The sequence below is a fragment of the Aythya ferina genome (genome assembly GCF_964211825.1).
Source record: "Aythya ferina genome assembly, chromosome: 2".
Lineage (NCBI taxonomy): Eukaryota > Metazoa > Chordata > Aves > Anseriformes > Anatidae > Aythya > Aythya ferina.
The window spans coordinates 30136001-30160768 of NC_140297.1; the positions used below are offsets into that span (position 1 = coordinate 30136001).

The 24768-nt window shown below is 37.0% G+C and overlaps 1 protein-coding gene across 4 annotated transcripts in view; it reads right to left on the minus strand.

Moving 5' to 3' along the window:
• The window catches only part of ETV1 (ETS variant transcription factor 1), a 68433-nt gene extending 61660 nt beyond the window's left edge, over positions 1-6773 (minus strand). The window contains exons 1-4 of one of the 4 annotated variants that reach the window (XM_084508332.1): positions 6754-6773; positions 4653-4786; positions 3776-3863; positions 2002-2049 (exon numbers count right to left, since the gene is read on the minus strand). In XM_084508332.1, the coding sequence (XP_084364458.1) occupies positions 2002-2049; positions 3776-3863; positions 4653-4697 (181 nt within the window). In that variant the 5' untranslated portion in view covers positions 4698-4786; positions 6754-6773. Of the gene's footprint in view, positions 1-1478; positions 1874-2001; positions 2050-3775; positions 3864-4652; positions 4787-4918; positions 4938-5293; positions 5452-6753 lie in introns of those variants that run through there. The other 3 variants (XM_084508331.1, XM_084508333.1, XM_084508334.1) reach the window with 3 other exon arrangements.
• Between the last annotated feature and the right edge of the window lie 17995 nt (positions 6774-24768).

Genomic DNA, 24768 nt, shown 5'->3' on the forward strand with positions numbered 1-24768 from the left:
AGATGATGCTATCTGCATTTACAAAGGCTTCTCCACCTAGCTGACATAGGACTAGACACTTTTCTTTCTCAAATCCTGTCTAAATTTATTAAGTGAAGTAGGCGCAACTAAAGGGAAAAGAATGCTTTGAAACAATTCATTCTTGTCTAAAATAAGCATTTCCCCATTTGCCATTACAGTAATTTATGTACCTGTAGAAATTATTAAATCCATTTTATATTCCATATTATTTTTCAAACTTACATTATCTTCACATGCATTATGAATCTTCCTGCATTTTTCTGACTTATGATCAAAGATATCAAATCATTTTCAGTAACAAAAACATCTATGCCAATGAAAATTCAAAGTAAAAGTTCTCCTCTCCATCCAAAAATAGTATCTTTCTAATAGTATTTTAACATACTTCTGGCTAGTTAAAATGAATGAGCTGATGCAAAATAAAGAGATCCTTAGTAAAATTACCACAGAGAGACAGTTACAATTATATCTGATCATTACACTACAAAAAAGAACTAAACAAACAAACAAACAAAAAACTATCTTGTTGCAGGACATTCTGTTTCCAACGACCAGGAAAGAATCATATGAATTCATAAAAATACAACCTCACTTCCATTAATTTAAAAAGGACTTTTTGATTACACGAAAAATAACTAAATGCTAAAAATAATGCTAGGAGAATAAGAATGTCAGCAGAATAAACAGCAACTTATTTGTAGGTTAAGAACTTGACTAACTACATATAAAGCTGTTAAAAAAAATCAGTATGTAGCCAAGTAGTCACCAGCAATATTTCCCTCTTTCTATGAAAACCAGCAGCAAGCAGCTCACCCCAACATCTCTCCCTTCCCACAGAAGCTGAATATCTATTCTATAAACAATTGTGCATAGTCCAGTCCCTAATAAAAAATAAACATATGTGAATACCCACATTCATTTAAATCAGGACAAATTTGGAAAAATTATGTTAGCATGCATCAAAATTAGATTTATTTCAGAAGTTTACATTCAAATTTAAACCAGCAATATTAAGAACAGAAAATGTATAAAAATCTTTGTGCTTGAAATAAACAGTACAGTAAATATAAAGGGAAAAAATATCAGAAAGCATTGCTGAATAGAAAAAAACACTTCAACAAGCAGAAAGCTCCTCTGCATTTTGTTAAAGTTATCTTACAGCAGCAGCTCATCTTTTTGTTACTGGTAAATGAATCTCTCAATAGCTACTCTAAATTCAGATTTCTAAATTATTGGTTTTAATCCTTCTCTCTTCAGCAGAATGCGCTCTGAAAGATTATTCAAAATACTTAAAAGCACAAACAGGTGTAAAAAAGACCGATGTCAGTTCTCTAATCATCCAATACACAATCTCACAACTACAAATAGGAAGAAAAAAATAGCATGCAAAATATATTAAGCTTTCAGTAAAAAAAATAAAATAAAGAATTAGTACTTTTAAAGTATTCCATACACACCTAATGTTCTGTGTTGTGAACAAGGTGGAAAGAAGACACTTGCACTTAAATCTTGAAGCATCCCGTCCCGATGAACCCAGAGAAACTAATTTCTGCCATCAGAAAAGTACTCCACCAGAACACCAAATAATTATATGTGCTGCTCTAAAGGAAACGGCAAGCCCAGTTCTGGCTGTATGTAGTCTCTCGAGGTACAATAATATAAACCTGATCAATTGCAATTAAAATCTGAACAGAGGCTTAGAACTTGAAGTCTTGGTGCATTAGTTCTTGCCAAAAGCAGATGTGATTGTGAGCTGGAAGCAATTTCTCCTGGTAATTTGTGATGACACTGGGTAGAGCAGCCCCAGAGTCCCCAAAGACAAACTCATCAGAGGCTCTAATGTATGCATGACACATGAGGTGGCTCTTTTAGAGCTCAATTAATTGGGCTGAACATTAAGACAGCAAGTTCAGGACTTTTTTTTTTTTCTTTCCCTCCAGAGTTGTTTTTCCTCTTTTTACAAGCAGTTTTTTCCCTTACCTTCTGCAAGCCATGTCTCCTGTAATTGGCTCAGATCTTGAAAGAGTTCTGCGAAAAGATGAACACAGGGATAAAAGATTCACACCTTTAATCTCTTCATAAGATTAAAATATATTCAAAAATATATTTTTTTCCCCTGAAGAATATGTGAATTCTATTTTGGCAATCAAACATATAGACAAATTAGATATTTTCTGGTTGCAGTTAATGATTTTTCTACACCTGTATAACAAGTACTTACTGTATTATTTTACTGGCTCTTGAAATAATAACCAGAATATTCATCAAGTTCTACAAAATAACAGGCTTATTCAGCAACACAGAGAAAAGTTAAAACTGCTGGTATTTCTAATACAGGTGAACTATTTCTCCTTATAAATCCCAGGCCTCCTCCTGCAATATCTGTCTCTCTTGGAATTTAATGCAAGCTGTGCCTGAGCAAAGACTGAATATTTTTATTAGCAGGGTCATAATGATCATATAAAAATTTTGAAGCAACGACCTGAGGTGCTGCAACAGCAAACAGAAATGGAAAACCTTTTGTACTTCCCCTCATGTTTTACCATATATGACAGGAGAATCTCCACTATTTCCTTTATACTGTACTTACTGTACTTTAAAGTGAAACCACTTTCTCCATGGACTGAGTTCTGCAGCAGCATAACCTTTTTGCAGTTCACTGAAATCAGTTGGTTATAATGGGTGCATATCAGAGCAGCATTCTGATTATTTGCAAAGCTCAGAAACTCAGTTACGAAAACTCTGTTTATGGACAGCTAAGTAGGATATTTGAACTGACAAATGGTTTATTTTTAATTTACTGTATTTTGCGAATGACTTCCTCTTTTATGAATGCTGACATATAGCTATTTACATATACTTAAATGACAGAAGCTATTCATTTATTTTGTGGACTGATACCTCATGTTCGTTTTGGGAAATCATTTCGCTGACAAGCAGAAAGTGGTTTTCTTTTGCACTTGCCCTAGAATAAACTTTTGCAATATGCAAATAATTAAGGTTTTAAAAGCATATCATGGTGTCCTCATCCTGATAAGATGGATGTAGGACTAAGATTTAGGCCCCTATATACTCTCCTGTATGTCTTTCATAATTACTGACTGACCTTTTAACCTAGAGAAATGTTAACTAGACTGCAGATCTCAAGCACCGGTTACGCGAGCAGCTACTGATGGGACTAAGTCACAAACCTCTGGCTCTCATCTTCCATTCTAGGCTTCCTTAACTAAATTTTCCAGGGCTTTTAACCCTATCAGTGTCATGCTGGCACTGGAACAGTAACAGAAACAACAGGAGTTTGACTACTAGCAGAAAAGCTAGAGTGGTCTCCACACCAGCATTCCCACTCCTGCAACCACCAGTGAACACACAACAGCGAAAAAGATGTTAGAAGCCTAGAGGAAATATGGAAAGCCCTGAATCTCATGAGGCCTAAAGGTGAAAGAGCCAGGTAAACTCTCTCTGTGACTTGTGTCAGACGCTGCAAAGGCTTGGCCTCAGCGCATGACATCCATGTGCCACATGTGCAGCGATACCTAGATGCAACTGGCTAAGTCAAGGAAAAGAATATCAACTTTATCAGTTTTTGCGTTTGCCAGTTTGCTTTGCAACTGTAAATGAAATTTTCTTGTCTTGTTTATTCAGATTGATCTAGATAAATATACCTCAAAAATAAATTAAAAAAACAGCTCTCAGAAAGCTTCTCTGCATTAGTAAGTAAGAGGGAGGAGAGGAGAGTAGAACAAGCCCTCACCTTCTGAATCATGAGCCAGGTCTCTGTTAATGAATTTTCTTTTCCTGACATTTGTCGGTCTCTCATTACAGTTTCTCCCACGCGGATTCTATAAACAGGAAAGATCAGTTACTTTAGAAATCTGAGTTGTGTTTTGTTGTTGTTGTTGTTGTTTTCTTTTTTTTTTTTTCCATTTAATTAAGAATACTCAAAGCCAGCATGAATTCTTTACGTTTTCAAACAGGGAAATGATCGTCTTACAGCCTCCAGCTTCTAGCAGAAGATGCTGAGTATGTAACATCTTCCAAAAGATTCCTGTGTCTAAATGCAACACATTTCTAGCTATCCATGTAGACAACTATTTGTGCAGATACATATGTAATGTGTTCGAGTAGCAACACAATACCAACCATGTATTTTTAGCACCTAAAGCACACAAACCTACACAATAGCACATAGATCCTCTCTGCATACGCTACTCAGGAGAATCCAAATATAAGATGCTAATTGATAGCTTTGTTTCCCTCCTGTGTTACTTATAAAATTGTTTTCAAAGTCCTGAAAGCAAAGGAAAAATAAAATGTTAAGGTTTGCCTCAACTTCATTCTTCTGAGTGTTGCAGGCAAATGCAGCCAGAAACTTTGAATGCAGCTGCTGCTCTTGCCTCTCTGATCCTCTAAGCGTGTGCATGATTTTTTAATCATCCCAAAACTGTCTTTAAAAGAACACGATGCTTTATTGAAATAACTAAGAAGATAAGCCCATCTTGTAGGCAAAGCTCCCAAATGAAGAGTCGCCCCTACAGCAGTAACAAAGCAAATACTCTGTCTGCAAAACTCCCCCACAGAAATAAGTCGGAGTCAAGTTTATAAACACCAACTTCGAAGTGATCACTCACATTGGTGACCATGTAAGGCACTTGCTGGTCATAAAATCCATCCATCCTGCGGTTCTTCCACAAGTCTTAGCCCAGTGTTTTATTTACTGGGCATTGGATCTGGAGACTTCCTCGGGATCTGGCCTCCAGTCAGCCTAGAGGGGAATACAAGATGGCTTTTAGGTTTAAAAAAAAAAAAAATCATGAATGAACTGCTCGAATTTGCATAGCTAATTAACCTCAAAGAGTCCCATTCATAAAAACAACCCTCCCTTCTCTGCCTTCACCTGGGTTCCGCACTTCTGCCAGGAAAACAGGGCGCGAAAGCCCCGGGAGGCAGGAGCGGAAAGGCAGGCGAGAGGCAGGGGCTGCTCACGCTCCCCCCGGAGCCCCAGGCGAGCCGTGCGAGTGGCAGCCCCGGCTCGCAAACGTGGGCTCGGCTCGAAATGGCGATCGGCGCCGCACACCTCACGGCAGCGCCCGCCGGCCGCCGCCACGCACACCCCCACACATGCACCCCCACGCACCCGCACCCACGCACACACACACACACACCCCCACACGCACCCCCGGCCACCTTCTCCCCCACGATCGCTTTCTCGCCACCCTCCAGCACCGCGCGATCCTCAGAGGCGCCGGGCAAAGTTGCGGGGAAGACCCACCTGAAGGCCACGCGCGGCGGTCGGCTGCGAAAAAATTCCCTCCAAATTTAATAAAAACATTAATTATCCCCCGGCACTTCCCCCTCGGAAGCGGCGAGCGCCACTGACAGAGCTCAATCCCGTGGTTTTTCCTCTCCTCCTCCTCCAGGGGCCCCCGAGCCGCGCCGGCGGATCCCCGCCGCCCATTGGTTCCCCGCGCCCCCCGCCGGATCGCCGGATCGCCGCCCGCCGCCCGGCCCCGGCCCCGGCCCCGAGGGCGAACCTCAGCCCTGCCCTCGGCTCCTCCGCCGGGGGGCTCGGAAATCACAGCTCGGATGCGCCGCCGTGCCACCACACCGATCCCGGGATCCTGCTGCGGCCGCGCCACGGCCGCCACAGCCCCCAGGTGGCAAGGAAAGCCCCGGTCTAACCCCCCACCTCACCCCCCAACCCTCCAAAAAATAAAATAAAATAAAGTTTAGCCTCCCTGGCTCCAGAAAGGCAAGAAAACACCCTCCCCCGCCACACTCTGTCCCGCTTTTTCTGATGGCACAGCAGTCCCACCAAACTTCGAGGAGCCCAGAGGTGAGGATGAGGTGAACACAGCAAGAGGCTCACGGCACTTCAGAGGCTTTGCACCGCTCTGTCACGACCCCGTGGCATCCCAGGGTTGTTTATTATTATTATTATTATTATTATTATTATTATTATTATTATTATTATTATTATCAGTAGTACTATTAGTATTATTGTTGTTGTTGTTATTGTTCTTGTTGTTGTTACTGTTATTATATTTTAGCTGAATCATAGAAAGCAATTGTTACTTCTCCTAGGATGACACAATTTCTAGGTTTTGTGGACAGAATTTGGCTGCATCGAGGCACCAGAGTGAGTGAGTGTGTTTTTTGGTACAGTAGTGCCAGGATTGGAAAAGCTCAGGATTTCTGATGGCTTCTCAAAGTAAGTTTCTTTCTCTGCATAGAGTGGCTGTTGGAAGGCTGTGTCTGAATACACTTGCATTTTCTGAACTGCCAAAATTCAACAAAGCAGGTTGTGTGGTTTCATACAGCAGCCATACCTATGCTTTGAGCACAGATTTGCAGGTATTGTAGCAATCGGAGGGCATAGTTAGGACTCCTGACAAGGGCTTGCTGTGAGATGCAGTTTCAGATTTTTAAGATCTGATGCAGTTTCACAACCAACAGACAGATCCCTGAGTGAGCAGGTCCAACTTTGCTCTCAGCCATTTCCGAGTTTGTTTGTTTGGTTGGTTGTTTTTTACAGCTAAGTGTGTAAAGGCAACTAAAGAAATCTCCTTTTGTTCGGATTGCCCACATTGGTATTAACAAAATTTAGTTTACTTCTTCTAGATTAATTTGTATTGAAAATGACAGTTGTTTCTCTATATTCTGAAGTATATTACTTTCCTCTGCAACTTTTTCCCCTCTCTGCTCTGTTCTGATCTCACTATTCATACTCACTTGCTACTGGTCCTGTCCAGACAACGAAGAGTGAAGACCCATGTTGCCACCACATCCTCCTTCCCATACTGCATTTTCAGGAAAAATCTCCACGACCCGCTGTTGGCTTTCTGTGTTCTTGCTGTTGCCATTTCCCCATATGCATGCGAGCACACCTGGAATTACAGGAGGGTACTTGATTATATTCTAAACCTCGTATAAACAGATAATAATTCAATTGTGTTCTTGGCCAAATCTCTAAGTTGCTGCTCCTGTACATCACTTCTGTGGTATGTAATAAAGAAATAAAAATCTACAGGTATAATAGCAGTTTCCTGGATAATGATTCCATCATTCTCTTAGTTACACCCATGCCCAAACTAGAGCAGCTGCTGAGTCAGGGGAACATGATGGGCTTGGAAGACAGTGGGCTCTGGCTACAGATCTGTCCCCAGGGAGCACCTGGCATTAACCCACAGACCAGCCAGGTTAGCTGCCTTTGGCAGAGCTGATGAAGCTCTCTGGTTGTCTGTCCCATCCTGTCTGAGCCACTCATCAATCAGCTCCCGAAACACAAGACTGTCTAGTCTAAATCCAAATCAGTGATGGATCGCCTTCCCTCTAAACAGTGCACTAAAGATTGTTGGTGTGTATGTTCCCCAGATGAAGTTTCTGAGGGACCTCAGACCCATCAGGTGTTTGTCACTGCCTGTGGATTTAGCTCAGCTTCCCTGCACTGCGGCCTGCACATCACTGGTGGTTTACAGAGCTGGAAGAGGCTGACACCCTACAACGGCCAAACTCTCTGTGCTCCTGGTTGGGCTATAACTCCAAGAGTTACATGAGCATTACAGGTACCCTGGCAGGAGACATGCTGTTGTGCTTGCTGCTCCTCACATCACACGCCTCTGCCTTTCCTCATCATCATCTCTGGCCCTTTCACACATGCTGAGGAGAAAAAGAAGAGTGAAGCTATTTTGAAGCCCTCTTTATCCTCCTCTCTGTTCATCCACTGTGCTGAGTGGTACTCAGAGGAACTTCATTAACTATTAAGAGATAGGTGCTTACAGGAAAAAAAAAAAAAAAACATAACTAGTGGTAACCCACTCCAAGGTCCTTGTGCAGAAATGCAGCCTTGTACCATCACCAGTCATACATACGTTATATGTAAACTGGTGCAGCCACAATAATCAGTAATTATTTTGTAATTTTGTAATTTTACATTTTAGTCAGAAATCTTGAAATTTTGCTTCATTTTCATGATAAATAAAACTTTTCTGTTTTAACTACTATTTCCAGAAAACAAACAAACAAAAAACAGAAAACAAACAAAAAAACAACCACTGAACAGTTTTGATCAAGTTGAATATATTCTACACAAATGCGAATTTATTTTAATATATTTTTAAACTAATTCAGATTTTCTAATGTCAATGGTTTAGAAATAAAATATTTGTTTTCTTTTAGAAACAGAGTTGTTAAATTACAATATAAACCTTCACTGTTGTATTGAAAACAATATATTATTTCCATACATTGCCATTATAATATAATGGTAATAATTATAATATAATGGCAATGTATACTTCAAACACATATCTTAAAGAGGACAATGAAATATATATTTCTTGCTCGATATGAAACAAATCAGTATTTTAACATTAAAAAAAAAAGTAAATCCAGACAGGCAGAGTAAAGTGAATAAACCTTGTTTTAAACCTTGTATTTTTTCCTGGAAAATGTAAGAAGAATTTAACCACATTTTCAAATAAAGAAATAAATTATCATAATCCAGTGTGATGAAAACTAAATTCAATTAAAAACAAAACAAAACAGAAACAGCTGAACTGATAGCAAAACAGAGAATTATACTAATAAATGCCTTACGTTGAAAAACATTAGCCCCTTAAGCACCTTCACAAAGTGCCTCAAAAAAAGGATAATCACAAGTAGCAAGGTAAATTTTAAAATAATGTTAAATTAAAACAGAAAAATCTCTCTCTCTTCCCTCCCTCCTCCCCCCACTGTTTAGCTTAACCATTCCTTTCAGGCATTTTCCCAGAAAAAGTGATGTATTTATGAACTTGCTGTTAAAAAAAAAAAGGGGGGGGGGGATGCCATCCATCCAAACAACTGTTGAACAGCAACATTTAAAGCATAGTCTGTAGCAGACTCAATAAAATAACAACTAAATGTGTGACTGACTACAGCAAAACTATGAAAAGCTAATGAGATTTCTCTCTGACAAATTAACCCTTGACCACCTACTGATGATGAATCTTTCAGCATGTTAGCAGTGGTTATTTTATCATAATGCTACTGGAACACAACAAAATTAACAACATAATAACAAAATTAAGAAAGCAAAAAAAAAAAAAAAACCAAAAAAAATAAATGAGAATGGCAGATATTTGCCCAACAGTGTGGCTTTTCAGAAAGCCTCTGATTCAAATACAGCATCCAGGACCAAAACTTAAACTAGAAAAAAAAAAAAGTACTAATAAGAAGGAAACACACGATGATTATATCCATATGGTAAAACCATCAGATGTGGAAATAATAATGTATACAAACAAGTGTCTTCAAAGAAAGAAGGAAGAAAGACAAAGAAGTAATCTCAGTTAGTTTTTAACATATGGATTAATAACACATTGCATACATCATTGTAGTTAAGTATTATCAATGCACAAACCTGGAGGCCTTCCTAAGTAACTGCATGTAAATGCCTGTTTACCTGCTAATGCAGTGCAAGGTAATTTTCAAGTAAACATTTATGTGCAAGAAACTTATGGTAGTCAGAAAAACTAAAATTAAGATATGACATAAATCGTGCAAGAAACCAAATGCCCCCACCTTTTTATTTATTTATTTATTTTTACTACTGGTGAAAACTGAACCCAGTTTAATAATATTTTCAGCTTTCATCATAACTAAGACTTAAAGCTATAAAAGCTTTATTGAGGAGAAAGCCTGGCAACTCTTGTTGACAGAGCACTGTTGCAGATCACTGAGGAGCGAAGTAAACTTACTGTGGTTCTGGCTCCACCAGTACTCTGCTGGATAATCCCTGAAGGGGCAGACCCTGGCATTTCACTGCTTTTTTGTTCCTATGAAGAGAGACAATGATTCTTTCTTCATTTGAGAATTATTGTTGAAAATAACAGAAAACCTATTCCTAGTCCAGGTTCTGACTGCACCTAGCACCTTGGATTGTCTAGGTCTTTCTGACTTGGTGGAGGGCAAAAGTCATGCTACACATACAAAGTAACTTCAACAACATTGCTACATAACAGAAGTGGGTCATCCAGACCTCTGAATTGATGCTCAGGAAAGAACACTCAGCTGTGCATACCATCACAACCAAAGCAGTAAGCAATCCTCTGCCACAAAATAACAGACAACAAGTTAAATGACAGCTTGATCAACTTGTATAAATCATTACTCTCCAGTCTCAACAATATTCATTTCCTGACCGAACGAGCAAACCAAAATAAAATAAAAAAGATACTAGCCTCAGACTTAACATAACAATATATGAGTCACTAAGAACAAACCAAGTAAAAACATATAAAGTAAACTGCAGTGGGTTCTTGCAGGGTCAGTGAAGTTCCTAGCTTGCTGTCATTGCAATTACACTCACAAAATGGCCAGCCATGATTAAGTGATAATGAAGTACCCTAAAAGTCATTTGGATATCAGGCGAGTCAAAGAATTTGTGCAAAAACCCTAATCTCACAGATGGCTTTAATCTACATGTCCTCCCTTATGAATACTGAGAGAGAATCATGCAAACACTTCAGAATCCCTCACATATTTTATGTGAGATTTCTGTCCCATTATGTCCCATATTCATGTGGCCTGTACAAAACCTCAAATCTCCTGATGCAGTTATAGTCTAAGACAAACATGGAAGAAATATAAGGAAGAGAAAAGCTTATCAATTGTGTTTACTAACTTTGCTGGAAAATCTGTTGTTTAGAAGTTGTTCAGTATACATCATGTGATTTTGGTCATGATTTCAGCCTTGTTGACAACCTGAAATCCTAAAGACAGAAAGATGATATAAAGTGCCCTTTCAGAATTGTAGTTCACTATTGGACACACTCAGGATTTGAGCACAAATAACATCAAGAGATCTGCAGGATCTGTAATGCCATTTATTACACACATACACAAAATAAATAAATAAATATATAACCCAAACTTTTGAACCCAAAGAAGGACTTATGAGCTTTAAGTTTATCTGCACTTTTTTTTAGTAATTGCATCAATAGAGCTAGCAAAAAACACTCCCTCTCTCTACAAATGTTCATTCATGAATTTTGGCAGTTACAGCAATGGTCAGAACTACTACTATTAGCAGGCAATGTCTATATTGATACTAAATCATTGGCATATGTTATACCTATATTGGCATTGTTATACCTATACTATTCTTATATTAACTATCTGTGACTCTCTCTCCTCTTTATACCCTAGTCTCCCCAGTTGGATGAGTACAAGTGAAATTACATAAACACCTATAACCATTAACACCTATAACCTAACCTTCTGCCTTTGCATGCCTACCAACCTTAAACACAGGTGCTTGACTACATCATCTCAGTATTCCAAAAGAAATGATACTGGTGTCAAAGAAAAGACAAAATCTAAGTGCAATTCCAGGTACATTATATAATAAAACAAAGAGCAGATATGGATTAGTTATAGAAAGAATAAAATTAAAAGACTGTGAATGCTATATCCTAATGCATTCCTAAATAGGAAGCAAATCTTGTCTTAATAACAGAAACAAACAATAAAGACCTGAGTAAACCATAACATTAGCTGAAGAATATATTTGTTGTAAATGCTGTTTCAGACAAACTTTTCCCCAATATCTGTTTCTTTGGGAAGCTGCTTTGCTGGCAAGAGTTGTAGATGTGTAGTGCCTTTTTTGTTCAGGTGATGAATTAGTTTTTTGTCTCTGTTTGCAGTAGGGCATATGTGTTTGTTATGGAGTAGCTAATGTGGGAGAAAAGCACTATAACTTCTCTAAGGATAATCAGATCATATACATTAAGTTCTCAGTTTTGCCATATTGAATATGTTCTGTAATTTGCACTTGCCAAGAATGCCAACCTTGCAGCAGGGCTTTGTCATGTCTGTGAAGATGCTGAATAAAGATGCCCATCTCTGCCCCAGAGAGTGTACACGTATGTATGTTCTTTCATGAAGCAAATGAGAACATGCTCTCCCTCTTCTTCCAAAACTGGTATCCTTGAGAGACAGAGGTAATAAAATATGTAGTAGAAAGGTATGGTTACTAGTTGTGCCAGACAGAGACATCTTAATCACAGGTTTAAGAAGCCTTGGAAAGAACACAATGTAAGAGGTTCCTACGTTTTCTACATGAACTTCTCCCATACGAAGCAGAAATAAAGTAGAAAACACAACACTGCAGGCTTTCAGTACTGCTTGAATGGCTATTACAGCTATTTGACTAGAGTAAATAATATCAGTGTTAGGGTGAACTGCATTGTCAAGGGCCAAAGGCAGAGTGCTTCTATGAAAGATGTTTGAGGAAAGCATGGAAGCTGTAGGAACAAGAGGAGGATGGCAATACAGACAAGGAGCAAGTGCTTGATAGCACTACAAGATGTGTGCAGGCAGAGATGGCAAAAGAAAAAAAAAAATAAAAGACATTCAGAGGTATAGAAATTGCAAGCTAATGTTTTCTTGCAAGCAAGGTTTAGATTGAGGCATAAACAACAGTTTTACCCATGCAATAGAAGTATGATATGATTAGTAAATGTCTCATTGGAAAGGAATTCAAGATGGGAAGAAATCACCTAAAAACGGAACCAAAAATTGTACATACAGAGAGGAGTAGGATGTAGAGGCAGGCAAGAGTCCCTCACAATGAGTTGTGCAAAACTTCACAGAAATAATAAATGTCACAAAGACATATCAACACAGTAACACTTGAACCCTCAGAATTATAAAACATAACAGGCATGGAACATTTAAAAGCAGGAAGTAATCTTTTTGTTCAGTGAATTTAATATGCTTAAAAACTTTCATTTGCACCTCCTGAAATCTGTTAGCAAGATATGGAAGCATAATTACCCCTGTTTTTCTAAAAAGGAAAGTGAAGCTCTTGCGAGTATATCAAGGATCAATGAGAAGGACAGATGTTGCATGCTGGGAGAATTTTAGTCATATTCAAGGACTTCATTGCTTCTCTGACCTAGAGCAATTGGGTCACCAAACTCAGCTCTGATTTCAGAAGCTTTTTCCACATAGAGTGCACAAGGTTACCATCATTTGGAACTTTGCAATTCATTAGTTTTCAGTATTTGAAAAAGAGGGGAGAAGGGAAGATGTAACTTTATCTTCGAATGTTAGGAACTTTATTTATTATTATTTTTTAACTCTCCTATTTTAATAAGGCATTATTTTATTTAAGTTACTGGTTCATATCGGATTCTATTTTGTCATATTTTTTTTCATTGATTTGAAATTATATTTTAAATTATCCTGCATTCAAACAAACAAACAAAAAAATGAACTGGGATGCAGGAGTTGGAATTGAAGTTTCATTATGTGATGAGGGCAAATATGGTCTAGCCCCACTTGCTACTGCTGGTGTTACAGCTATGGATAACTTCACTATAGAGAAGTAAATAGGTGGAGATGACTGCAGCTTAAAGGAACCTGCCCAGAAAAGGAGCATTTTTTTCTGTGAAACATCTTGTTATGGGTCCACACAAAAGTGGTATAGGCTTTTCAGGTCTGCAAAACCATAGAGGAATTCACCTGTGGCTTTTCTTTATTTTATGAAAGAAAAAAAATGGTTTTATAACTAAAAAGGTACACCTTCTGAGAACCATCTGCTACCTTAATGAGCAAATAACTTGCGTGGTCCACAAAGAGCGAGAAGGCTTCCTGTAGCATAGTGATATTTCATAGTCTTACTTTTCTTTCTAAAACATTGCAGACTGGAGAAATTACTCTACTGTAAATATGAAAAGCCTTTTTACATAAGGCCTCATAAGCCATTCTGCTACAGCCATTTTCCTGTGTGTATTATTCTATTAATTTTTATCATTACAACAAAACAAAACAAAACAAAACAAACAAACAAAAACAAAACAACAAAAAAAAAAAACAACTGAGTAGTAGAGCAGAGACTTTGAATCCAAAATCTGTAAAATCTTCTGTTCTGTTTCAGAGAAGAAGGATAAGGTAAAGGTTTTAACAAATTTTCCACTAATTTTATTTACTCTTTACTGTAGCTTTTGATTTTGTTTCTGTATTTCATATCTTGGCATAGTGTTAAATTGTGTCGTACCTGCTCTATATGTGTGTTTGGAAACAGCAAAGACCAAGGCTCACAAGTGGTTGGTTTTTTTGGTTGGTTTTTTTTTTTTTTTTTTTTTTTTTTTTTTTTTTTTTGTGGAGGCTTTTCAAAGCATCTGCAGAAAAAATGTACTATTGTGAAAAAGATCCACAGAAGCAGCTGCTCTTAAAATGTCATGCACAGACACAATCAGGGTCACACAAAGTTTCCACTACTTTTGAAAATGAGTGTTAAAATAAAATAAAATAAAATAAAATAATAATAATAATAAAATAATTGCATCAAATGCCAGTCAGTTTGAATGGAAATTTTCAGTTTGGCAGAGTTTCAGAAATAGAATGGCAGAGCAGAAGCAGAAGGATTTGACATTTATTTGCTTGTGTTTCAAAATCACAACTTGGTTGAGAAAGAGGGAAAGAGAAGAAATAAGCATCTCTAAGAAAAACAGCAATAGGAAAGGTACACTTTATATTTGGTAGGACCCAGATTATACAATTACCTTATGCCTTTCTTATCATGATCTATTTTATTTCTTAACCTAAGATTTAGAGAACACAGTAACCATATTTGGTTTTTGAACATAATAACCTTCACTGACATTCATTTTTTCGATTTTGATTTGGGTTCATCTTTATTTATTGTAATTGCAGTTTCAAGTGCTAAGTTTAGCTCTCTTTAATTGTTATGTTTAGTATTCTTTTTAATTTTAGAGGCCTGCAGTACAGTTTGAACTGGAGATTAATTAAATTCCTGGTAAATCACATTCTAACAGGAAATGTTGGAATCCCATTGTGAACAGGGCCAGGCTATATTTAAAAATAATAATAATAGTAATAATGAGTCTTCTCATTCAGTTAGAATCCAGTGCAAATAAGAACAGAAGTTCAAGATGGCATAAAAAATCCTCAGATTGTAAATTTGCCTCAGGAAAACAATAAGAATGCAAGACTTCTTAGATATAAGGTTACAATCTCCAAAATCTGGTATTTTATTCAGGGTGTTCCAGTTACAAACTCCGTTGACTCTTTCTATTATCATCACTATGCTTTCGATGATGGCCTAAGGAAGAAAGCTGGCATCTATTCACATCTTACAAAGGAAAGCTCAGATTTACTAAGCACAGCCCCCTGAGTCACTGTGATTTTATTTTTTTTTCCCCACTCACAGGGAAGATGTAAAGAAAACATACCTGAGCTATGGAACATTCTCACATGCTTTCTCTTAACATTTATTTGTTTTTATCAACTCTAATTTCTAAATTGCATTTTGTAAGTGTAATTGATATCAAAATGGTAAAAAGTATGTACTGAGACATTTGATGTCTTCAACTGGACAACAACAACAAATTCCTTAAAAGGAGGACTTTCAGTCTTAGTACAATGTATCTGTTGCTTCATTGGATCCCATTCTTTACTATCAAAGTTCTCTTGATAGGGTGTCAAAAATATTAACTTCATCCTGTATCTTTTAGTTTCTGAAAATTATCCTTACCTCCCAGGGATGTTCCTGTCATTTTATCATAATGATACTGTCTTCAGTACAAGCTCCTTATATAACATGGGTATAAAGGTGCAGTAATAGACACAAAGAAGCACTTATATGCAAGAACACCTAAAATTATACAAATAGTAAATATACCATTAAGAGTTTTACCCTTAGGAGAATAAAAATTGTGCACTTGACAGATACTGGTCAGTTTGTTAGGATGTTCTTGGACAATGATCAAAAGTTTAGGCAATTCAACTTAAAAAAAAGTTTAAGCTAATAGTTTAGGCACAGTGCAGCTCAGTTCATACTATTGACAACATATATCAAAGTTATCCACATAAAACTAAAGCAGTTCAAAAAGCTATCAACAACTTATAATGATAAAATGACAAAATATCTAGTTATTTTAGGTGACTCAAAGAATGAAAAATGTAGATGTTCATATGCATATCCCAGATTCAATATTCAATCCATACCAGTGAAATCAAAACAGGAGTAAGCTCTAAACCTTGAAGTTGAAGGCTTAGAAATTTAAGAAAGTGATTTTTTTTTTTTCTAAAAAAGATGTCACCATTTAAAGACAAACAATACAGATAAATGTTTATTACAAAAACAGAGGAAAATAACCCCCAATATCTTCCTAAATTTATTACCACAGGGATATATTAATATATTTTTAGTACCTTCTTATTATTAAATGGAACTGAAAGTTTCCCGTAAGCAAGTATAGGAATAAATATATGCACAATTACATTTTCCTGATATCTACTGTATATGTTGTTAGAGAACAAAAGAGACAAAAAAAAAAAAGAAAGAGCAATACTTAAAAAAAAAAAAAAAAAAAAAAAAAAAAAAAAAAGTGTTCAAAACTGCTGAACAATTTAAAAGCATTTCTTGCCCTAGAATACATCCTAATGTTTGACACATAAATCACAGAATCACAGAATGGCCAAGGTTGGAAGGAACCTCTGAAGAACATCTAGTCCAAAGCCCCTGCTGAACAGGAGCACATTGTACTGGTTGGCATCCAGGAGGGTTTTGAGTATCTCCAGACTCTACAACCTTTCTGGGCAACCTGTGCCAGTAACTTACAGTTAAACAAGTGCCCTCTCATATTCAGACAGAACTTCCTGTGCTTCAGTTTATGCCTGTTGCCTCATCCTCTCACTCTCATTTAATTTAAATAAATAAAATACTTAAAATAAATAAAAATAAAAATGTTTTAGCTTTCCTCCTTATTACAAAGGAGCAGTTGTAGACTGCACTGATTTCTTCAGAGTTGAAGAATGGACTCAATCTCAGGTCACAAAAGACTAAGCCAGTGTTTGCAAAATTCTTTGGCCTATTTTAGAAAACAAATGTGATTTCACCATTTTTCTACTAATAGTTGCTTTCAATGACTTTTCATTCTGCAAAAGGTGCAAATGATACAGGAGTAACTTCTGCATAAACCAACTTGGGTTCTTCAATAGTCTTTCTATGCCACTTCATTGCAATAGTACATTAAGTCAAGACTATTAGGGATAAATTGTTATAACTTCCAAATACTTCTCTCTCTCTCTCCTTTTTTTTTTTTTTTTCTTTTTATGTGGCTCTTTTTAGCAAGAGGAAGACCTCAGCTAAGTGTATCTTGCAGGGTTATGCACCCTATGAAATTCAGAAAGCTCACTCAAAGCCCTTATCAGTGGATAAATTAAAAATTTTCTTCTGAATCTTCATGCTCAAAAGAGAGAGACCAAATACTCTTGGCATTTACTTCAACACAACAAGAAGAAAAATGCATCTGTTTGTAGTGAACTGAGCACTTTGGGAAAACACTGGAATGGCAACTCAAAGTACCCACATTATGCATTTAAAATTAGCAGTTTTATATTAGGTTTAACACAGATAAATCTGTGCTGCCAGTACTGTCTGACAAACATCCCTCAGCTTTTCCAAGAGGAACACTTCTAGAGAAAAGAGTGCAGTTGAGTCTTGACGAGCATTAGGTTTAGGCTTCTGAGCAAAGATTGTCAACAAGGAAAACATTCTTGCCAACTGTAGTTGTGGTTTTGCAAGACCACTAAACACAATTTTTGTCTGAACATGGAATTTCTTATATTTGTCATGATTTCCATATGGATATCATGTGCTGTTCTGAATGCTTAATGTTGGAATATAGAAACATGTTCAAAAGCCCTTTCTTATCTTTACAAACATTTGAGAATAAGCAATTATAAAAATACTACATAAAGCTTTAGAATGAAACACTAAACATAACTCACCTCACCATAAACACAAAACCATATCCTATCCTGTTTATCACTGTTAAGATAAATTAGTAAATATCAGAATGACAAGTACAAAAAAATGTAACTTGCTTTCTCAGAGAGATGATGATAGTGTCATATGTGGTTTATTAATAGAAGTGTTGTTTTTTGTTTGTTTGTTTTACTTATTTTTTTAGATATTCAGTTATTTCAAATTGTGGTATAAATAACCATTATAGTAAAAGAGAAAGTGCTATCAAAAATGTTAACCATCAAATTAGCCACATTTAGCAACCCTGAGAAGAGATTTGGAAAAGAGTAAGAGCTAACCAATTGACTCCATAGACTGTCAGATCATGGACGTCTTTTGGCGTCATCTGAAAGTGTCTCTCTTTCTCTAGCAGAAAAAAAAAATGCTAAGAATGTCATTGCTTTAAATGATCACATTTTACAAATCAGCCTCAGAACAGAGCACATTTCACTAATCCTAAATCTAATCTGCCTTGTCAGTATAAATTTATAATAAAACAAAATATTATAAATTTATAATATAAACAACAGTATTTATTTTCATTTTAATTACTGATACTAGCCTAAAACATTATATTTAGTTTCTTGTTCTGCCTAAAATTTCCATAGAGATGACAATGATGCTGGGACTAGGAAATTATGACAATTGTGATAGGACTATGAAAGTATGTACTTGTCAAATACAATTATTCAATCTAGTACTGAAAGACAGAGGTAAATCTTTACAATTTCTATACCCTTGTAGTCAGTGAAACAGAAAAGGAATAAAATTGTCCTGAAAGGGACAAGTGGGGAGAATATCACCTGAAAAGCCCATTTACAGGAATATTTCTTTCCCATGTAGATGGGAAAAACAAAGAGCACATGAAGTAAAAAAAGAACGTTATCACATCAGCAGTAGACAATCTGATGGAAAGAATATGGCCAAAATAATGGGTACTTGGCTCATATTCAGCCAACTGTCCACAAATACACCCAGGTCCCTTTCTGACTGGCAACTCTCCAGACACTTTCCACAGCCTGTAGCACTGTATGAGGTTGTTGTGCCCCAAAGGTAGGACCTGGCATGGCCTTACTGAACTTCATAGTATTCAAGCATGGGTCTTGGCCCATCAGTCCAACCTATCCAGATACCACTATAGATTTCTTCTACTCTTGTGCAAATCAACACTCGTGCCCAACTTGGTGTCATCTGCAGACTTCATCTGCAGACTTACTGAGGATGCACTCAATCCCCTTGTCCAGGTCATTGATGATACTGAAGAGAACTGGCCCCAGTACTGAGCCCTGAGGGTCACCACTGCTGACCAGCCTCCAACTGGATTTAGCTCCATTTACTATGACTCTTTGGACCCTGACACCCAGCCGATTTTTAACCCAATGAAGTGTACACCTGTCCAAACCTTGAGCAGCCAGCTTCTTCAGGAGAATGCTGTGGGAAATTATGTTAAAAGCCTTACTGAAGTCTAGATAGACCACATCCACAGCCTTTTGCTTATCATAGAATGAGATCAGGTTCATCAAGCAGGACCTGCCTTTGACAAACTCATGCTGACAGGGCCTGATCGCCTGTTTTTCCTGTAAGTGTTGCATGATTGCACTCAAAATAATCTGTTCCATAAGCTTCCCTGGGACTGAGGTCAGAATGACAGGCCTGTAGTTCCCTGGATCCTCCTTCCAGCTCTTCCTGTAGATGGCCTTCACATTTGTTAGTTGTTAGTTGTCTGGGACCTGCCCTGATGCCCAGGACTACTGATAAAAGCTGGAAAGTGGCTTGGCGAGCACTTCCACCAGGTCTCTCAGTACCCCCGGGTGCATAGAGGGTGCATTCATCAAAGCACATCATGGTTGTCTCAAACTAAAGAGACAGCCTTGCCAATGCTTTCCAGAAACATCACCCACACAAGGAGCATAGCCCAGAGTGCTGAGGGGCCAAAGCTGGGACCTCATTCCTGCAAGTAAAAGTCCTCAGAGAGTCACAGATTAAATGCTTCTGAGAACATAGCTGAGCTCTTTGGTGTACCACAAGTATGCAGCCATTTTGCTAAAAACTCCCAGCTGCATAGTGAAACTCTAATAGAACAGAATAGATAAATTTAACAAACATTGACTGCATTCTGTTATAATCTTCACTCGAGCCAGAACTTCATTTTGTAGGTGACAAACCAGTATGCTGCACAGAGATTCAACAAAAATTTTAATGTCTTAGATCTCTAACACAGATTAGACATAAAAGGAGGAAGATAAGGATGTCACCCCAAAACACTAGTCAGGGTTATATGTTCTCTGTTGCACATCAGAACAATGGAGAGTGTGCTACATAGCACATCTCCTTCTATCCTCCAACACTGCAGTCATGGCCAACCCTAAGAACTGAGATCAACCCTTGGTAGTATCACCTAGCCATTCCAACTGTGCTGTTTGCAACTGAATGCATTTTGCTGTTGTTGTTTTGTTTCACATTTCTTTGTTTTTAATCAATAAGAAAACCTAGAGAAAGTTTTCAGTAAGGCCTACTTTTTAGAGGAGATACTATTACTATCTCTAATCAGTAGAGCAATTTTTAGAGCACAACACAAATGGTATCTGACAAGAAACAACTCATATGGTTTGTTATTTAACTGCACGATGACATTCCAATTTTGCCAATATCTTATGGAGAACTTCCTCTGCAACTTGTCGCTGAAGTGAGTGCTTATCCTTCTTCTTCTTAGAAAAAAACAAAAACTTGACATTTCTAAAGCTGGATTTTTTGCATTCTTTAAAGTGAGCACCTCAACTACTCCATGCTGTACCACAGAAGGTTCTGCCATCTGTGCGTGATCACTTGCTACTGGGGAAGGTCTAGTCTCCTGTTTCATCTGGAAGGGTTCCCTGTCCAGTAGACAAGCATTCCTTTTCCAAACTGCAAGGGTTTTAACAGGCTGCAACATAGAGGATGTAAAGGCTGTAAAGAAACAGGACAGACAAAAAGCTTGTGAGGTATGGTTCTCATTTATGAAGTCACAAATTAATGTTCCCCCTCAAACCTTTAAAGAACCATTCAATTCTGTAAATATATGGACTTGGATCATTCTGTCTGAACACACAAAACTGGATTGTTTATCCTTAGGCTAGTCACTTTATTTACCTGGATATATTGTGTAACTCATCCTCTGCTGAAAAGAATACAGAAATAATTATGGATAAATATATTTATCAAAATATTGGTATAAATAGTTAATGAAAACTGATCATGGTGATTTTAAAAATATTCTAACAAAAGTAGCAGATTTTATAACAATAACACACAAAGTTAGCTTACAAGATAGATTTTATAGTAATCTGCATATCCTTTTAAGAATTTTATTTTTGATAAGATGACTAACAAATTTGACCTTAGCTAAAATTTAGTCTCATCTTTGAACAAATGTATCTCAAACACAGAAAAAAAAATTACTTATTATATTTAAATTTATATTAGAGACTATCCAAGAAACATAAAGCTATTAATATTTTTCTGTTGACATATTGCAGAAACTGAAAATAGCATTTATAGGTATAGTTAATATGTAACTGCATATAAACATTTAAAATTGACAAAAAATTTAAAATAATAAAAATGATCCTTTTTTCCTCCCTAAATTTGAGTCTAAAATTAATGCTGAGAACTACTTTAAGATGCTGATTTGAGAATTTTTTTCAGATCTATGTCTACTTATGAAAATAATCAAATACTACTTAGACCAACTAGTCTTATAACTCATTAACAAATGAATTTCTATGCTTTTGAAAATAAATATTTTATATTTGGAGAATTAAAGCTATGGGTTTGACCGATACAGAGGTGTCTAAAGACAGAGATAGATACTATAGCTTGTAATCTCTACTGAAATCAATCAGGGTTATGTGTTACTAGTATATTCAGAAGCCTAAAACCAAATGTGAATCTACTCAATGAGTCAACAGTTTTGGAAGAAAATATCATCATCAAAATATGTGAGTGAGATTGCATGCCAAAATTTCCAAGGATTTTGAGAAACATTTAAAAAATATATGGAAAAGAAATATTGTTCGTGCTTCATATTGTCACACCTTTTAGTCTATGAGACTGAAACATTTGAGGAATTTGTATTGCTGTTAATTATTGTTAAAACATTCACTTTTTTTCTATTCTTTTGATTTGACTGCACTTCAAATAGATGAGTACTTCCTTGGGAGGTCATGTGCGACACACAACCATAAATACCTGGCATCTTTTCCAAAGCATGAGCTGTGGTGCATCTTTTAAACTATAAACTGCATCTTGAGAATCTTAAAAGTGCTTAAAAATCAATAATTGAGTGTTTTGTATGAGCATCATCTACTCTCTAGTGATGGCTTAAGAGGACTTTAAAAAAAGGTCATTGTGTAATACTTGAGAAAGTATAACTCCTCTCACCTTCAGCATTAAAACACCTCTTCATCTTAAAGAAAAAAAAAAAATAATTGCATATGAAGTAAATAGTTTACTTCCACATATAGAAATTGTATACCAAAATAATATTCCTTGTAGGATGACTAAAATTTCACTGTAGATAGTCAATGCAGATACATGTCAGAATCACGTGGAAAATTTTAGAATCATCAAATATTTTGGGTTGGAAACGGCCTTAAAGATCAAGTTCAAACCTCCTTGCCCTGAGAAACCTTCATCTGCAGGGAAGGAAACCTTCCACATAATCAGGTTGCTCAAAGTCCCATCCAACCTGGCCTTGAACACTTCCAGGGATGGGGTATCCACAACTTCTCTGGGCAACCTGATCTAGTGCCTCACCACCCATATAGTAAATAATTTATTCCAAATATCTAAATCTGTTCTCCTTTAGTTTAAAACTATTTTACTGTCTGGTAAAGAGTCCCTCCCCAGCTTTCTTGTAAGCCCCTTTTAAGAATTGGTAGGCCACTATACGGTCTCCCCAGAGCCTTCTCTTCTCCAGGGTCGCTCAGCCTTTGTTTGTAGGAGATAGCCATAAAAATGATCAGAGGGCAGGAGCCTCTCCTCTAGACTTGCTTTAACAAATCTCTGTCTTCCTTGTGCTATGGGCCCCAGTGCTGAAAGGACTACTCCAGGTGGGGTCTCACAGTAGCAGAACAGAATGTGAAAAGTCACCTACTTTGAACTGCTGGCCGTGCTTCTTTTAATGCAGCCCAGGATACAGTTGGCATACTGGTCTGCAAGTGCACACTGCTGGCTCATGTCAAGTTTTTCATCCACCAGTACCCCCAAGTCCTTCTTCATAGGGAATCTCTCAAACCATTCAACACTCAGTCCATACTGATGTTTGGGAAAGCCCCAACCCAGGTGGAGGACCTTGCACCTTATTGGACTTCACCAGGTTCCCATTCTGGTGTATATATATAAGTACTTATAAATACATAAAACAGATGCCATATATATATGTGTGTGTGTGTGTGCGTGTGTGTATGTATGTGTGTAAATATATATGGTATGTATTTTGTTGTACTACTTTTGGAAACAATAACATCCCTATGTATTTCAAGTTTAATTCTATTAAAACAACAGCAACAATAACTGATTTGCAAAAACAGTGTAATTCATACACATGCAGGTGAAGTCACATAATGAGTTTGTGCCAACATGTGACATAAGCAGCAATAACAGGCAGTGGTGTGGACACAACTTCTACATCCACAGAGAAGGTTTTTGGGAAAAGGAAGGTTTCTGGATGCCATTTAAGCTTTGTTGCATAGTAACTCTTCATCTGCCCAGTCCTTTCAATCTTACACATTCACTGATACATAATTCTGATTAATTTCAAAATAAGAAGGAAAAAAAGATACCTATTCTGTTGATTGCCTCTAGACAAACAGGACGGAGAGGTAGCAATCAGTTATTATCAATTTTGGCAACAAAAGTACCTACACTTACACCCACTTTAAATTAGCAAGTTCTTTGTTTGATCTACCCCTTAGATCTTCATGTAAAGCCAAATTAAGTCAGAGGAAACATTTCTGTAAACTTCAGAACTTTCATCACAGTGAAAAGAAACCTATGAACATTCTATTTTTTTCACCCTTCCAGTACATCTTTTCGAAAGAATGTTTATGCTAATGTAACATGCATGTATATGAGGCATATATACATCATCTACTTTACTGCTTCACTGAGTTCCGTGAAGGAATTAAATTTACCTTCATAAATGAATTTTAAATTTGTAGGATTGTGAAGGTAGAGAGTTGCTTGTTTTAAACTTAATTGGAATAGAGGTTATATCCTCTATGAGAATATTCAACTCTAACAGTAGATTAGTAATTTGGCCTAAAGCATTTAAAATTGTCCATTTAACATTCACACTGTGCTTAATCTGTGTTTTCACTCCATCTCCCACAATCTATTGGAATATATACTACATCTAGTGGAATATCCTACTACCTCAGCTTTGTACCACAAACATGCTTTAGAATACTTGTTAAAACTCAACATAAACTAGTCATAACAAAAAGCTTGTTACTGATTCCATTAAAATGCGTACTGTGACAGAGAGGCATTTTCATACTAAGAATCCAGTTTATTTCTATTTCTTTAATAGACAGGGCTAAAATGAAAGCTTCTGGGGACAGGGATGTCAGGCAATCTTGTGAAGTTTTTGCTGCAAAGATACTCTCCCTCAGGCTGGCTTCAAGCCCTCTAGCTCTCTGTTCCACTGGGTATTTCCATAGTAAATTGCTGAGGATATGCAGATTTAAGTGAATTAAATTCCATTGCAAAAATAATCTGGGTTCCTGAAAATGTCACAGATGTGTCAGACATATTCCTATCTCAGGGGTGTCTCATCATGTTGCAAATTAACAGTCACTACAGATTATGCCATGAAAATTGCACTGAAGTGTATTGACATCACCTCTGCACTCAATGTTCCATTTTTCTGCTTTGTGTTAGTTATT